Source organism: Lutjanus erythropterus, chromosome 16 (genome assembly GCF_056507025.1).
Source record: "Lutjanus erythropterus isolate fLutEry1 chromosome 16, fLutEry1.hap2, whole genome shotgun sequence".
Classification (NCBI taxonomy): domain Eukaryota; kingdom Metazoa; phylum Chordata; class Actinopteri; order Lutjaniformes; family Lutjanidae; genus Lutjanus; species Lutjanus erythropterus.
In genome coordinates, this window is record NC_139332.1 from 33,136,172 (window position 1) to 33,154,378 (window position 18,207).

An 18,207-nucleotide genomic window follows, 5' to 3' on the forward strand; every position below is an offset into this window, starting at 1 on the left:
TCAGACAGACGGTGACAGGTCACAAGAAAATTGACTTTGCATTTCATCCTCACAGCTGCAGCCAAGGTTGAGCTGCACACACAGCTTATATTATGTTCATTATCATGTTTATTAAAGATAGTTCACCCAAAAAATTAAAATTCAGTCATTATCTCCTCAACTTCATGCTGATTGAAGGTCACGTTTAGGTTTTTAGTCCACAAAACACTGCTGGAGTTTAACAGGAAAACAGTGTTGCAGAATCTCCCAAACAATTTAAGTGAACACAGTTCACACAGAAAAAAACAACAGAAAAGAAAAAAACATAAAATGCCTCCATGCTGCACGTCTTGTGTAATTGAAGTCTCTTAAAGCCCCAGCGGGCCCAAGTTGACTTGAAAGATGTCATTTACACCATGTTTTTAGTCTAAATCTTTATTGTAGATCCTAAGTTTGGAGCCACATTCAGGTGTGCGTGCATTTTTGGCTGAACTATCCCTCTAATGCTGAGAAGCCTTTCTTCTGCCTCAATAATTATTATTACCACCAGATAACACACTAAACCGGTCAAGTAAAGAATGCACGTTTTTCTTTGTTACATATAGTGTTTCCTGAAATATGACCAATGTGTTTTGACGGTAGCTGAATGACTTTGATCCCTACCCAGGGCTAAAGGGTGCCAGTGTGAAACACGGCTAAAAGATCAAAGAAGCAGTCAATGAACGTCCTAAAATGTTCACATCAGTTGTTGCACGTTTTAACATTTAACTCAGGGCTAGCAGAAATGCAATGTGACTCATACTGTCTCGCCCTGGGCTAACAGTTTTTGTTAAAAGGGGCTAAGTATCCCAGGGTTAACTCTTAAAGATATGCAGTGTGAAAATGCCTTTAGTGCTAATATTCCCAAAGAAATGTTGATATTGAAATAACATTGATGCCTGAATGACAGACAAGCTGCTTGTGATTGAACAGCACCCTTACCTTTTGTGCAAACTTGACTAAAACTTTAATATTCATGAGTTTTTGACTGTTTTCATGTTGAAAATATGTCACAATGCACTCTGTGAAATAAATATTAATCTCTGAATCAATACATGTCATATTGCTAATATATGCACTATTCATTATCCTAAACACACATTTTAACTGCATGTTTATTCTGTGACCTTATGTAAAGAATAATGTTCTGTTTGAGCATTAATATACTGTATAAACAGAGGATACAACCACAGGCATTCTGTGTGGTGTGTAACTATAGAAAGATAAATATATCAATTACACCACCAACTTCAGTTACACTGTACATGGAAAGGATCGAGTGTATTTTAATGCATGATCAGGATATCTTTTCACTGGCTATGTGCAGCTGTGATGTAGGCCTGCAACTTGAAATGAATTATTCAATAAAATATTCCATTTTCAAATACTGTCTTATGAGTCTCGCTTTCAAAGTCTGATTTACAATGTCATAAAATCTGTCATGATGAAGCGCTGCATCAGTTTAACCCCTTAAGCGCCAACATCACCTCCTCTGTTGCTGGGCAACATCCTCAGAAATAGATCCATTGTCTTGGAGGGGCAGGGATCCCCGTTGACAGCCCCCCCTCCCCTCGGTCCTTGACCTTGAGAAAGTTTGCGATTTTTAACGTACCTGGGCAGCCATTTTGGGGCAGCGGAGGCCCCTGACATGTTACTGACACTTAAGTGTTTATGGCTCATTTGAGTTTGACCTTCTTCTGCCCCTCTGTCTCCTGCAATAAGAGCTATGGGTGTCCTGAGCTACAGTAGCACGATCAAGGACGTCATTAATAACAGCTGACACACAGCTGGTGTGCCAGTGAAACGCAGCTCACCTCCCCGATATCACTGATGCTCAGTAGATGAGTTCCGCTGATGTTCTGGGAGTTTTTTTTTTTTTTTTGTCCTGGGCCGCGCACATCCTCATCCAGTTTGTCATGTTTCCATTCAGGATGCTTTCTATTGCTCCTCTGTAGAACTTAAGGATCTAAATAAGAGTCTGAACATAAATACAACAGCAAAGAACGACTGTGTTTGCCATGTAATGATATAGTGGAGTAATGAACAGAGAATTAAGTCTCTCTCCCTCTGTGTGTGTCAGAGTTGGAACTTTGACGTACATGTTGGTACATAAGTCCCTCCCTGTGACACACGTCGGCTTCGACGAGAGCGACTCTTTCTTTTCACAACAACTTGGTTGTGGTTCACCCAAAAAGATCTTAACTATTTAATAAAAAGGTTTATCTCTGGCGGGATCCTTTCCCCCTCCTCGGGTCCACCAGTGACGTCCACCTCGGCTGGGATGTTCTTCTCAAAACACTAAGTCAGATTCGGGGTGAGTACCATAGGCTGGTAGTAAGTAATAGTGACTGCTGATTGGAGTGTTTCTACATTCCTGCACACATGCGCTTTTACAGCACACGCGCACACTGACCCATATGCTTGCCCTCCCCAATACACTTTATCCCTGCTTCCCCTACCTTCAGCTACACTAATCTCATTCTTGTGTCCAGAGACTTTAGGAGGTGAAGTTTTTTTGCTGTGTGAGCAGTTGAGTGGACTTTACATGCGGCTGCCTTCAGAGCAGCCCATTGTGCTCTCTCCTCTCTCCGTCTGAACTTAGCCCTGCAGGGACCAGATCAGTGCGAATTTAATTAAAGCACCAGTAATGCACTAGGTGGCTAGATAATCCGTTTTAGTCTTGATACCCCCTCAGCTAATAATTATTACACGGTTTGTGTTTCCTCACAAGAGCTGTTCAGCCCGTCCCACTATAAGTTTCTGTTACCTTTCGCTTCCTTCTCCTCCCTCTCCACTCACCACCACTTCATCCGTCTGTCTCTCTGTCTCGCTCTTGCTGTCTCACCCTCCCACGTTCAAGGTTCGAGCTCCTACAGCATTGATGAGATGATGCAGAGGTATGTGGCCGCCATCAGTTTCAAGGTAATCTGTGTTGCCTGATGTTTTTTTATGCAAGAGGCCTCAATTACATGCACACAACACGATGTACAGCTCAATATTTAATTTGAAACCTATAAAAAATAAATACAGAAATTTAGTGGAATCAGTATTTTCTCATTAATTTCACATAAACATACATACAACATTTCTGGTATTTATTTTTCAGGACTCCCTAAAAAACGTGGTATTTTGCCCAGATAGGTGTTGATTCGTTGACTAATTAATATAAGATAGAATTTTTTATTTTTTTATCACAAAATTCCCCCACTCCCTTCAATCAAAGCTTTATTTCCACAGCAACATATTGCATATTCTCTGACCTCAAACTTCAACTTTATTTTTGTCCCTGGAGGCAATTGGTTATGCAGCAAGGCACAAATAAAACACATAAAATGCACGAGTGAACACATATAAGAGATTATACATACAGAACAACTGGGAAGAGGGGGTTCCAGATACAGTGAGCTGAAACAACAATAAACAGCATTTGCAATATGAAAAAAAGACCACAGCACAGCATTACATAACCTGTGAAACATATAAAGACCTGCATATTAAACACATATACCTTAATACCAGACAACGTGCGCAGCGCAGATGTTAAAAAAATCTCTTGAGAATATGATCTGACACATTCTCATTTTTTAGATACTTACAAGTCTGAAGCTATATTGAGGATAGAAATGAAAACAAGGGCTGAACAATTTTGGAAAAAAAAAATCTAATACAGATATTGCAATGGCGATATGATTTGCGATATTAGAGGTAATTCTAATTTTTACACCAGTATTCTTATTTTGATTTAAAAATATGTCAAAATGACTAGCATGTGATTTTCTTTGGAGGAATTTGTACCAAGTGAAGATGTTTTATTTTAAGTCTGTAGAATCTGATTTGTTGGAAAGGACTCTCAATGTTTTTTTGACAAACATTTTGCCTTTAACAAATATTGCACCTCCTGCGATTTGAAAATTGCAGAGAACCGCTCTAGATTTTCACTCTATGGCACAGTTTTAGGTTACAAATTGTAAATATGGGAGTGTTGAGCATCAAATCTCAGCAATATATATAATATCTTGGAAAGAGAAAATAAACAGAAGAATCAAATTGCTGGATTGACTGAAAAGAAAAACATGCTGATTATAGTCACATCTTCTGGTGGACATGTTTTGAAAATTGACCTAAAAATGAATCATGAGTTTATTCAAATAAAATAAATGGAGCAGTTAACATATGTAATGATATATGTGCACTACTGACAGTTTTTTGTCCTGTCCTTATCTATAAAGAAGATATGAACATTATTAATAGCTCAGAAATCATGATGATTGTAATACATTAGCTGTTGCATCATTAAGTCATGTAAGAGATGACTCTTTTTGAAGATTATGCTCCTGCATGTTGTTTGGGATGGAGCTGACTGTGTGATCATGAGTCGGAGTTAAAATAATTACTCACACTGAGTCTTGGCTTTACTCAAACAAAAGTCTCCTGGGTGAAAGTCCTGTGCTTGATGAGGCCATCCACCCACCCCAAACTCCATCCTACATGGACTTTATTAACACTCCTTCCACAGCGTCACCTGACCTCCAAAAGGCTTTCTGGCAGAAACTGTACTATCAGCAGCACTGTTACAACTGTACCACAAACGCCGCCTCCGCGTTCTTGTTCAAAAGCTAAACTCACAGGGGCGCACAGTCTATAAAGACTAACAAACTGTCAGTGGCTCATTTTACAAAAATGGATCGTTTTCAGGTTTTTGGACTGATAATAGGAAAGAGTAATTAGAAAAAAGAAACAGTCTGAGTTTCATAATTTCACCTTCCTTATAAAAGACAGATATCTCAAAGATTATCCAGCCAGTTTCACTAAGATGACAGGCATATACATGTGTGTGCATGATGAGATTAAAGGTGCATGTGTATATTTAGAATAAATTATGGGTGTGCAGATGTTACAGTTGTACCACTTCTCTCCTACTGTTCTAAATTCTAAATTCTCATACATTTCTGATTGTTCATGTAGTATTAAATGTTTTGTCGATTCTTTCTTCAGACTTCAAGAGTAACCTCATGCTAGCTACACAGATCAACCGCTAACATGAGGTATACAGACCAGCTGCTAATGTTAGCTATACAATGGACGGAGGATGAGGAACAGAGGCAGACTTTCCACAGGTCGATGTGTTGTCATTAAATTGAGTTTATTTGGCTCCTCCAGAGAGAATATACGGTGATGGAAACTAATTTTAAGATTAAACTCAGGGAAGTTGACTTTATTTCCACCACAACCGACATCTGCACAGCTAACAACAGAAGTTAAACAATTCTCTCGATCAGCAGGTCAACTTTGGAGCACAACAAGGCTACCAACAACTTACAAAAGTAATATAATGAGCAATGTTACTAATTACTTTTGTTCCAAAGTAATAGGTAAAGTAATATTATTACTTTTCAAAGGAGTAATAAATAAAAAGTAACCATTACTCTTCCTGAGTAACATGCTCAACACTGCCAACTGCTAATGTTAGCTACAGAAACCGCTAAAGTTAGCTACACAGAACAACCGTTAACGCTACTGAAAAACATCTTGGGACTGTAGGTGGTAATGGTGTGTGTTTAAAAACACAAGCACCAGACTGGAACAAGTTTATGGCAGTTCACTTGAAGTTTGTGTGTGTAATGTGAAAAGCATGCTTAACAACGTACATTTAAATACTAATAATTATCCCCATTAATCTAACCGCGCAACAACAAACAAAACATTATATTGGGCTGAACTTGGTATTAAGGTAATTGAAAGAAATCAACATTATTGTAACATTGTGATACTTGTGTTAGGTTGCTGACTGCATTTCATATTTTACAACAGGTAATTTTATCGTAATATATTTTTAGAGTAACCCTCCCAACTCAAGCCTGTAATGTCAAATGTATAATTTAGCAACAGAGCAGAGAAAGCATATTCATCCCACTACCTGCCTCCACCCACTCACCATCACTACTCTCTCGTCCCAATTAAACACACAGAGAAGACAGCCGGGATGATTATGGAGAAACTCATTTCCAAATGGCATGCCTCAGTTGGTCTGGCGGTAGGCAGATGGGGATTGTAAGAGTAACGCTCATTCATCCTGGCAAGCTAACCAGCAACTCCGTCTGCAATTAGGAAGTTGTGGGCAGTCGAGTGAACTTGACAGTGTTTTCCATATCGCTGTTGTATGATGCAGTTTTTTAGAGAAAGAGAATAAGTGAAAAGAAATGACTTCAGGTTATTATTACACAAAATGTGTTCCAGATAAAAGGAAATTGAAATCCAGCCTGTAACCCCAAATTTGAATGAATAATGTAAATTAAGTAATAGGCATCCTAATCTACTTTTTCAGCCCCACTCAAGCCTGAAGGCAAAGCCTTTCCTTTTTTTCAATAAAGCTCTTATTTCTAGTCTCTGTAAGTCAGAGCGGTAATTCTGCTGCATGGTGGAGCACATGCTGAAGAAGCAGCTTTGTACAGCCTCCTGTCTATTTCTGACACGTCTTGTATTTCAAATTAATTTGAATTCTGATGGCTCACAAAATAATCCAAGCACAGCTGTACAGTATAAGTAATGGGTGGATGGATGCATTGAAGGATTTGATTAAACACAGAGTCGACAGCACACCCATTTATGGGATGAATTTAAATTATGCTGACTAAAAAAGTTATAATGACCCATGAGAAGCAATCATGTGGCATAAAATGGCCTGGGGGCTGATGAAGCCAGATGTGTGTGACTTGGCTGATATATAAGAGTGGACCACCATATGGCGCTGTTACTCTAGGAAGCATGAACAAGTTTTGCAGTGCGCCCTGCATTACCGTTATGTTCCCATTCATTTAGAAACTGCTGGATGAAGGTTATGAATTTAAAAGATAAATATCGGATAAATTTAGTCTAAAGAGATGCGACATTTCAGTTACTGGAGATTACAAATCCTCCACCGATGAAAATCACTAAAAATGAACATTTTAAGTGGCGCTTCTACTTCATCATTTACCATTTGGTGTTGCCAGATTGGTTTAAAGTTTTCCAGCCCAATAACTGCTTAAGATCCGCCTAAATTGTATCAATAATAAACAATACAAGTAAATTCATAGATAATAAACGACAGTACTATCGTTCATCATTTTTTAAAATATAAAATAAATAATAAACAATAGTTCTAGTGTTCACAAGTGCGCTACAAGATATGAGCCTGCAATGCAATCATAAAACTTGCCTTCTACTTCAAAATAAATAGAAACATAAACAATTAATGTCAAAGAGATGAGTATATTTTTGTATACATCTTGTAATATATTTTAAAACCAGCCCAACTCATGGTAAACCTGTCCACCGCGAGCGGAAAAGCACCCAACCTGGCAACATGGACCGCCACCAGTCGCGGTGTTAAGACGAAACCTCGCGATAGTTGCGGCAGCTGAGATCCTAGGAGCAGAGCAGGAAACTTGACATGTCAACAAAACAGATAAATTATCACCACACAGGTAACATTACACGTTGTCTAATGTGCTCTTAAATAAATATGAACACTCACTGCGATGTTAAAGTTCATTTAGTGCTGGAATAATGAAACGGCACAATAAAAATGAAGCGAGAGAAAGCTGAAGTGTCGTGTGATGTGACTGTCCACTTAGCTTCTGGTGACAACCACTCCACATGTTAGCTAATTAACCTGTTTTCAGGCTGAATATATTTGGATGTGGCATTTAAAGTCCAGCATAGTCTCTAACAGACCTGTACTGATATCTAGGCACGCTTAACTGTGTCTGAAACTCCGGTATACAACTTATATGAAAGGCTATAACGTTAGCTCAGAGACTTTATCAGTGTTGAATCTCTTTAGCTAGACAGCTAACTGTTCAGTTGATTAGTGACAGCTGTGAAGCTTTCAGAGAGCTGCACTGCATTTACTGTGTGTATAAACGGTGTTATTCTTTATTCATCATCCTACTGTGGCTGACAGTATCACAGCTACTTTGCACATGTTTTTAAAAATATCGATTTGTATATCATATCTACTAATATTAGTACTCATTAAATATGCACACACATTATATTGTGTATTATATACTGTGAATTCTATACATGTTTATATTGTATATCATTTGTACTAAAATAATTTTCATGATTAATTGTTTAGTTGTGTGTCAAAATGCTCATCATATTTTCCCAGACTCCAAAGTGACCTCTTCTAATAGCTTCTTTTGTCCATCCAACAGTCCAAAGACTCTTCATTTACTGTCAGAATTGACAAAGAAAAAAAGCAGTAAATCATTGCACTGAAGCAGCTATAACCAGCAAGTGTTTTACATTTTTGCTTAAAAAAAAAAAAAAGACTGAAATAATTACATGATTGTTGAGACAGTGTCCAACTAATTTTCTGTCCATGGACTAATCCAGTAATCACTGCAGCTCTTTCTATATATATATATATATATATATATATATATATCAGTCTTGATATACAATATACTGTACCCTAATATATTTTATTGATACAAACAGTAAATCATTGATATCTGTAATGTGCAATCATCCTGTGCAACATATATTTATATTTGTACTGTGTGATCATCCTGTGCAACTTAATCTCTTGATTAATCAATTAAATGCATGTCAAATGAGGCACAGTTGCTGCCATTTGTATATGATTAGATTACATTAATTATCAATGAATACATTTATAGTCTGTTAAATTATTAACTGTGATTAATTGATTAATAATTAATCATTAGCATCCACACTACACATCGTGTATGTATAAAAGGTATGCAGTCATCCTTTACATTCACTCATATATCTGTGAAGGTTTTTATCACTCAATCTTTTGCTATGTCTCATTTAGATCACTGAGTTGCTGCAATGAGTGAATTTTGCCAGTTTGGGATCAATAAATTAAATTTTATCATATGATAGACATGAAATATTTTTCCAATATCCCCATACACCGATATGACTGCCCTTTTTTTAAAATTTAATTTAATTTCATTTATTTCATTTCAAAAGAAATGCAGTGACTTCCATTAACTGACAACTCGTCCTACTGTCTTTGATTTTTGCTCTACATTCTCCTCTCCTACACCTCTAAAACACTCCATGAAGGCATGTAAGGGCGTGTGACGGTGTGGAATAGCGTGACAGGTAACTTCGCCTGGACTTACACCTCCTCCACCATCATCTTCACCTGCTGTCTGTCTCCATGACAACCCCTCCGCTAGTGTCGCCATTTGGCGGGCAGCCTCCGCCGCCGCAGCAACAGCAGCAGGCCCAGGCGGCACGGGATGTCAACACGGCCTCGCTGTGTCGCATCGGCCAGGAGACGGTCCAAGACATTGTCCTCAGGACCATGGAGATCTTCCAGCTCCTCAGGAACATGCAGGTCTGTCTCACTCTGTCTCTCTCTGCCCACACGCCTGTCAGATATGGTTGCACACCCCCTTCACTTTTCTGTTTGTCTCTCCCACTGTCTTTCATATGTTTTTCCCAGAGCTCTAATGCCCTTACAAGACATTTAATACCATAAGAACAATGGTGTGGGAGGAGTAAAAACACATCATCATTGGACACATCTATACAAAAGATAAAACGGCAAAAAATAACCATAAAAAGGCCTAAGATAAACACAAAATAAAAGAATGCACCAAAATAGTAATAATAGTTCTGGTGGTAACATGACAGAGCGCTATTATGCAAATAACAAAACAGCTGTCACTCAGAAAGACAACTCTTAAAAAGTGTGTTTTGATGCAGGATTTAAAAACAGACAGTCGCAGCAGAATGAATTCTAAATGGAAAGCTCTTCCGAATCTGAGACGTGAGTATAACCGGCCAAAAGATGATAAACCCTCAATTATTAACTTCAACTCAGGATCAAGTCAAAAGTTCAGAACAGAGGCTTTTAGGGACTGGAGTGAGCAGGGCTGCACAGTGGAAGTATTATGAAATGTGCAACATGTCCAAGTGCAATATCCAAATCACAGAAGCCGCAATTTTTTTTTAATGAAGGAAAAATGTTTGACGAAACAGCATTATAATGAAGTACTGCACAGATGCCCTGGCCCCAAAACTCTTGTTCTCAAGATTTAAGAAAAACTTTTTGTTTGGTATGCACCCCAACAAATGTCAGATCATCATGATTTTAATCTTTTTTTCTTCTGTTTTCAGTGAAATTTAAAATTGTGATGTGAAAATCATAATTTCCACTACACTGTTAAAAAAAGTTGAGAAAACTCATAATTTCAAGGTAACTGTTCACTAAATTATTAAGCTTTGAAATAAACCAAAAGGTTTGCTGACTTAAAATCTTTTAATGTGATCATTTACTTTCCCTCTCAGAACAACCTGAATTTTAGAAACAAAACGTGTATTTTAAAAATGGCTGAGTAAACCCATTTCGGTGAAACTGAATAAGGCTTGTGGGGTTGTGCCAAAGGTTCATGATATATTGTTATATTTTTTTCATAATAAATTATATGGTGATAATGGCCATATTAAGGTGGAGGACTTGGTTCCAATATGGGAGCGAGATTCAAGTTTATATAACAACAATGACAATAAATGTGACACAATCAAAGTATCTGTCAAAATAATCACAATATAATGAATGTGAGAGTTTAAAGTTCATGTAATATTGTTTATAAAAGAACTTTGCAGCAAGTGCAAAGATGAAAAATTTTGGGTAATGTTGGAAAAAGTTTGGTCTTAGTAGCCTGCCTGCAGATTTCTGCACACAAATCACTTGAGTGTTAAGTAAGTTAAAGAAAGGATTCTGGTGCAAAGAGAGAAAAACAGGTCTAATTTAAGGAGAAAATTAAATTGCTCACATGTTTATTTCTTCTTTTAATTTGTTTACTGGGCTTTTCAACAGGCCATAGTCAGACAGAGGAGTATATTGTATGTATTATATATACAATTCAAATAGTTGGTCACAGTTAAAAGCTGCTGGATGGTTTTTAAAAATCAAAGACAGGAAAGTCAACAGCATAACTAGAAATACGCTAACAAGGAAAGAAAAAAGAACGGCAACAAAACACACAAAGCCATGAAAACAAAAAGAGAGATAAAAGAAAACCAAAATAAGAAGGAAAATTAAAAACAAACCGCTCACATCTTAAATGTCCATATATAAGGCTCCAAACAGCGGTTGTGTTTGATAGGAGAGGCTGATGAATGAGGCCTCTTTTTTTCCTCCTCCAGCAACATCCAGTCCGTCACATATGCTAAGCAGCTTTTTTAGTGTGGCCAGATTGTTGAATTCAGAGTTTTTGGCAGAGTGGTATAATTGTATTTTGTCCACTGCCTTCCAATGAAAACAAAACATTATGATGATGAATAATGCATGTTTCCCAACAGTAATGTTGTATGACACGTGTTGTTGTTATTATAGAAAAAATCCAACACTAACTAAGCAGACATTTTGCTCTCTTGGGGCTCCAGTTCAAAGGGCACTACTTTCTCTTTGCTGTCAGAGTGTCGAAGGAGGTCTTGTAGTTAAAAAAAACAATGATCAGGGCCTCAAACTAACTTTGTTTTGTTCTGTGACTTCATCACACACAGTCAGTCGTATGAAATATGATGTGACGTCCTTATGAGTCATACTGAGACCTCAAATATGTCTCACACATTTCTATATTACTTTCTAAATTCTCAAACTGACACTCTGATGACACACTGATGACACTCTAGCTCCCTCTAGTGGTGCACTGAAGAATCTTAAAAGTGAAATTGATTAATTTAAAAACATAATCAAAATACTGCAAAATTTCAGATGAAAATACAAATGATAGATTATGAGACTGCTGAAATTTAATTTAAAATAAACTGAGTATTTTCTGTATTATTTTTGTTCTAATATCAGCCTGCTTCTTGGTCACATTGATGCATGTGACGCACACATATTTCATCTATGATTAGTTCACAGTTTTACAATTTATGCAGACGCTTTTATTGAAAGCAAAGAACTGACACAACACAAGCCAGGATCTAGTCAGGAGAGATCAACACAACTGCTTTACTGTTTTCTGAATAACTGTCTGGTTGGTTTTCAATCATTGTGCTGCAGTTACATCTGTAAGGTTTCTCTCATATTTTCAATATAATCAAGCATGTTTAATATCATCAGAGGGTTGGTGTGTGTCTCTGCAGCTCCAAACTGGAAGAACCAACCTGGGTAGTCGCTTTTATAACGATCGAAAAAAGTCTTCAGATACTGGCACACACACGACAGACAGTGAATTAATGGTGTCTTGAGTCGGTATTTAATTAGGCGTTTATCTGATCCACCAACAAACACTTAATTTTGGTGAGAATTCTTAATTTTTGGAACCGTTCGCCTCTCATTCCCCCAGTGTTCTCCTACTGAAATAGCGCTTCTAACCAGCAGAGGCTGGTAACAAACTAAGGCTTCAAAATCTGAAGTTTGTACAGAAATACAGTTTATCTATGAATTATACTGATGCCAAACTGACAAGAAGACTGCCGACATACTGCAGATCAGCATTTAATATCCAGTAATTCAGCTTTATAGACACGAACATGGACCACGCCTGTAATAAAGTGGCCACAATCCTGCCACATACTAGGTTTTTGCATTTTTGTTGTTCCACATAATTTCTGTCTCATCTACTACTGTCAGGATAAAGACACCAGAAGACACCAACTGTAGCTATAATCACTTTATTCCGGATATCAGGCGTCTTTATGTCACTTTGTTCTGCGGTTCACATGTGGTTCAGCCCTGACGTTGTCCCGAAGACGAGGTCAGCATGAGTTTATCATGCATGTCTGCCTGCTCCTCCGAGACGCTCCCCCTGCACCTTGTTAAAATCACAGCCACAGACGGGCCAAACAAGCACGCCTCAGCCGCAGAATGCACAAACAGCATTGTTGTGACTTGTTTTTTAGATCACAGGCTGCCTTTATACTCATAAAAATTCTTCATTTATCTTCTCTTGCCTGCCTCCCTGCCTCACCCTGTCTGTCCCCCCCCCCCCCCGTTTCTCTGTGTCTCTCCCTTCACTTTGCTTGCCCTGAAGGCACGCTTGTTTCATGTTATGTAGGATGTTTATAATCAGACAGTGCTGCCCCAGAGGCTTGTCGATCCTCTCAATGAAAAAACATGTCTTGTTACTCTTAACCACCCATTGTAGTTAAAAGCCAGTGATGCCGCCTGATGTGAGAGTGAGAACATTCAGAGTGCAGCAGCTGAAGCAGTTCACCTTTGATGCAGCTCAGTTTGTGTTTGCTAATTTAAACTGTGATTTTATTATATTATCAAGACCGGTTTCCATATTGTTGCGTGAACACAAACATGTTAAACACATTGTTAAGGTTTCTCTGCAGCCCAGTTGCTCTTGGAAAAAAGGGAACCATCACTATGTTATCAGTGGAAATGAAAGTGCATTAGGAGTAAGGGAAGAACAGAGTGTTTGAAGTGCTTTTAGCAGTCAATTGGGATCAATGGCTGTAGCTTTTTATTAGCCGTAGTGAAATTGTAGACTTTTACTTTGCCTAACACAACATTTTCACTGTGGTGCTTCTCAGCTGCCTAATGGAGTCACTTACCACCCGAACACCCACCAGGACAGGCTGGGAAAACTCCAGGAGCACCTGCGGATGCTTTCTGTGCTGTTCCGCAAGCTGCGCCTCGTCTACGACAAATGCAACGAAAACTGCGCAGGGATGGACCCCATACCTCCAGAGGTGAGACACGCTGACAGTGGTCTTTTGTTTTCAAGATAACAGGCTTGGCTTTACATTGACAGACAGCTGACAGCTATAAACAGCTGATCACCTTATACTGGAGCACTCGTCGTCACTTGTCACTTGTTGCTGAAAAAATCAGAATGTTAAGCTTGTTTTGCAATCCTGCCTGAGCTTCCTGGAGTCTGGGGAGGAGGGGGCAGGAGGAAACGGCTCACTTCAACTGTAGACTATATATTAAATAGGATGTCAATCAATTTAATTTTCAGTCTGTGGCTCCAGCTCGCTGTTTGGACTGCAGCACTCATTTTGGACGTGCAGTTGTTACGTATTGCTCCATTAATGTGATTGTAAGGTGCATGTATGTGTACCTGTGCTACACGTACATTAAGACATATTATCAATTGTTTTGGCCAGTTTGATTACACAGTAGTTTCTGAGAGTTGTTGTTGTAGCACATGTTGCACAGTGGTGTCAGGGCACAGTAGCTGGACGTGCTGATGAATTCATGGGGAACAAATGTGATAAACTGATGCTGGAAAACAGCACAGTGACGTATTCTGATGAGTTGATCTCACACTGGTTATCACCTGTGTGGTACCCTTTCTTTTTTAAAGAACACTTTATTTTTTTGTTTTATATATAAGGTATATTTAGCATTTATTATTTTATTTCTTTCTTGTTGTTATTATCAAAAATATCAGTTTATTGTTCAGTACCCTTGTTTTTTGACTATTTTAGTACTAATGTCTATGTCATTGTCACAACAGTCAATTACATCTTAAAATTCTTCTTTAAAAAGATAATCCATATGGTATCAAGTGTGATATAATGGTCCGTAAGCTACGCTGTGTCATCTTTGAAGTGTTTTCTTTGGACAGACACCGAACGCCACAAGTAGGTGTGGGTGGAGGGCAAAAAAAGGACTGGGAGAATTGTGATTCTGATTTTCAAGATCATTGCAAAATGTGTGTTAATGTATTCGTATTTTGTGCATGTTAGATTTTGGTTAAAGAATAACAGCTGATATATCAATATTGGGTATTATCAGTGTTGGCATAAGCTCCAAAAATCCAGCATCATAGCTGAGAAGCTAACTCACCCAACCTCAACGCAAGTTATGCTTTTAATACATATACTGCATATGTACCTGTGTAATTAGATCCTGCATGATGCGTTTGCAACGACTGTGGTGTAGCAGTGGAGCTCCTTTTTTTAATTTGATGTTGATTGATTGAATCGTCCAGATGCAAACACACACAAACACACACACACACACACACACCCTCTAAATGCTTTTTCATGATTTTTTTTTTGTCCGTGCTTTCAGCCACTGCCTCATATAGCCCAGACTTTCACACAAACTGCCTGCTAAATTAGGAAGCTGTTAGTTTAAAGGAAGTAGGCCATTGTTACCGCCACACCCTCTCGCTCACGCGCACACACGCACACACACCACCCCTCTTTACCCCGGGGGACTCTTATCTCACTTACTCCCTCTAGGTCTGTCTTTTCTCCACAGCAGATTCATTGGTCGCTTCAGGTGAGTCTCCAGAGTCTCTTTACCGCTGGTTACGGTCACCATCCACCTCCAGGAACAACAGCCGCGCTCCACCCTCCCCCTGCCTTCCTTGCACACACACACACACACACACACACACACACACACACACACACACACACACACACACACACACACACACACACACACATCCACAGAAGTACACACACTGAATTTACACAACATAGACATGCACGTGGTGCACTGTAGCCTGTTACAAAGACATTTTTTTTTCCAACACTTACACACACAGGCTCACTGGGCATTGACTGTTGGAGGCTCCATGCAGGGCTACAGCGAGGCTATCCACCACTGTTTGATTGGATTTATGACTGCGGCAGTCCCTTCCCAATTTCTACAGATTGGCTCGGAGCTAATCTCTCTCACCAGACTCCTACTGAGGATAAAGGGGGGTGTGGGAGGAGACCAGTCTTAAATTGGAACAAATTTGTGATGGCTGCCACCGTGTACATTTTCCGCATTGAATAATATAGTTGCTCAGAAGCATTTCGAATGATCTATCCACTGGTTGTTCAAAATGACTCTCGTCTGCAGTTCCGCCCCTAAATCAAAGTCTGCAAGGGGCTCGCTTTGACATTTTCCTTTGCTGTAATGGTGTAAACCCTCATTGAGTCATTACGCCAGCAAGCTATTTTTCTCCCTCTTATTTCCACCTTATTTAAATGTTTATTCGTTTCCCCTCGAGGCTGAGACCCAGTCCAGTGCTGACCAGCCAATAGCTCAGCTCACCATGTTTGTCTGGGGCTGAGGGTTGTTGATTTTGGCCCCGGCACGCATGCCATTTATCATCTCTGAGAATTCAGGTGCCTGCCTGACAGCCGCTCACTATTGGCTGCCCCGAACAGGAAGTGGAATCAATGACTCGGGCAGTGTGACCTCATCGCAGTCTAATTAGCAACAGACCCATTTAATGAACAGCTGGACCAAATGCACACGTCAGCGCTTTGCTCTTTTCCTTTCCAGCTGTCATTCGCTGCTGCAGATTTTTCCTCAAACTCTCACACTTTTCTCCTTCTCCCTGTGTTTCTCTTCTCTTCCTCTGATCCCTCCTTTCCCACCGTTTGTCCTCTTTGTCTCTCTGAAAGCTGCTCAATATTGGCTCCTTCTCCATTCCCATCATGTTCCCTCTCTTTCTTTAACCTTTTCCACTCCACCCCTCCCTAATATATATTCATTTTTGTCACATTTAGGGGGGAGACAGGAAATCTTTAGGGGGAGATAGTAGGTCAACAGTGTATGGCGCATGGAAGATAAATACATCATCTGAAAGCTGAAACCTGAAGATTAATTTGAGGTGCAGCTCAGCACAGTGTGTTGAGTTTTTTGCTGTACAATGTAGCAATTTTTTATCACTCGAGAATGAATAAAAATGGTCAAAAATCTCTCCAAAACACCATATTATGACATTAAGACCTCAAGGAACACCACAGAAATGTCAATGTTATGATTTGGTATCAATAACCTTGAACATTTTGGAGATCTTTGCAAAACATTTTTTTTTTTGATGACAAATAGTTCAGTTCTGGGAATTGCACAGAAACTCCCCTGTCATTATTATACCTGTATAGGAAAGCCATCCATCCTCTGAATGCTCCAGGTCTCGTTTTCTGTTGTTTCTTGAGGCTGCGATTTTCCTAGAAGTTACAGTAGGACATTTTGTGCTGTGAGGTCAAGTTTCAAAACACCATCGGGTTCACTGAAGTTTAACTTTCCAGTCAGACCCAGATATTCTAATGCTGATCAGGGACCCCAGTATGCAGAAATATTGAAAAAGAATAGGCAAAAATAACACATTTATACTGCGTGTAAATAAATGCATGTTTTTTGCACAAAAAAATGTGATTAGCATAAATCGGGTATGTCTGTAAAGGGGATACTCGTGGGTATCCATGGAGCCCATTTTCATTCAGGTTTCTTGAGTTGGGACGACAAGGGACTCTTTTGAAAATCACCATGCCAGAAAAGATGATGGAAAGTGAAAATCCAGAGGGAGCCACATTTCTAAACTAAACTAAGGCAACTTACTTGAGAACCCATAAGCTACTATGAGACCACAGCTAACATTAGCTTTCCACCACTTCATAGTTAACGTTACTGTTTGATAGTGATGCATGATATTATATGAAAGGCATAAATCAACATCCACACTTATTTAAGGCTGGTAGTAAAACGCACTGGATGTAATCTGGGGCTGGGACACTTCTCTCCTTTGGTTAGAGCACACAGCTGCATTAATATACTGCTTATATAAGTACTAAATAAAGTACTTGAAGTAAACTAGCTGGTCTTGCTCATCAAGCTAGTACCGTGAGAAAATAAAAAAAAAAAATAAAACAAGGAGCTCCTGAAACCTGCATACAGCACAAAGAGGCTTTAAATGAACATCCTTCATAAATGAAATTAAACTTAAACTGTGAATTTTGAGTTTGAGTTTGAGTTTTGACCCTTTGAGGTAGCTGTAGCTGCTCAGTGTGGACTTTTGAAGCCGGAGCAACAGATTGAGTTAACCTTGTGAAATTAGTTTGTTTCCACAAAACAGAGGAAATGTATATCTTAAAGTTAAAGCACAAGTGTTGTTACATGTGAATCGATGCGTTTGTCAATATGATATTACCTCAGTGCTAGTTTTCTTTAGCGCATCAAATAGAAATTCTCATTATACATTAGCATTGAACTAACACACTAAGCGTTAGTTAATTTTATATATATATAAAAAATGGATTCGGGAATCATAATGTAATCATGTAATGTTTTCTGTCTTTCTGTCTCTTGTCCAAGTATGTGAGCTAAGCAGCTAAAACAGAGTTAGCAACATGTTAGCTAAGAGCAAAACAACTGTCAGTTTGTCTTCCTGGCTTAAATAAATATTATCAAGATGTGTGTTTAGATTTCAGGATTAATTAATGCTTTTCCGATCGTATCAT

At 38.8% G+C, this 18,207-nt stretch overlaps 1 protein-coding gene across 1 annotated transcript in view; it reads left to right on the top strand.

Annotated features, from left to right (window-relative positions):
• Positions 1-7,355: 7,355 nt before the first annotated feature.
• med30 (mediator complex subunit 30) overlaps positions 7,356-18,207 on the top strand; it is a 54,636-nt gene continuing 43,784 nt past the window's right edge. The window contains exons 1-3 of the mRNA XM_084739808.1: positions 7,356-7,484; positions 9,103-9,379; positions 13,543-13,701. Of these exons, the coding sequence (XP_084595934.1) occupies positions 9,200-9,379; positions 13,543-13,701 (339 nt within the window). The 5' untranslated portion in view covers positions 7,356-7,484; positions 9,103-9,199. The remainder of the gene's footprint in view (positions 7,485-9,102; positions 9,380-13,542; positions 13,702-18,207) is intronic.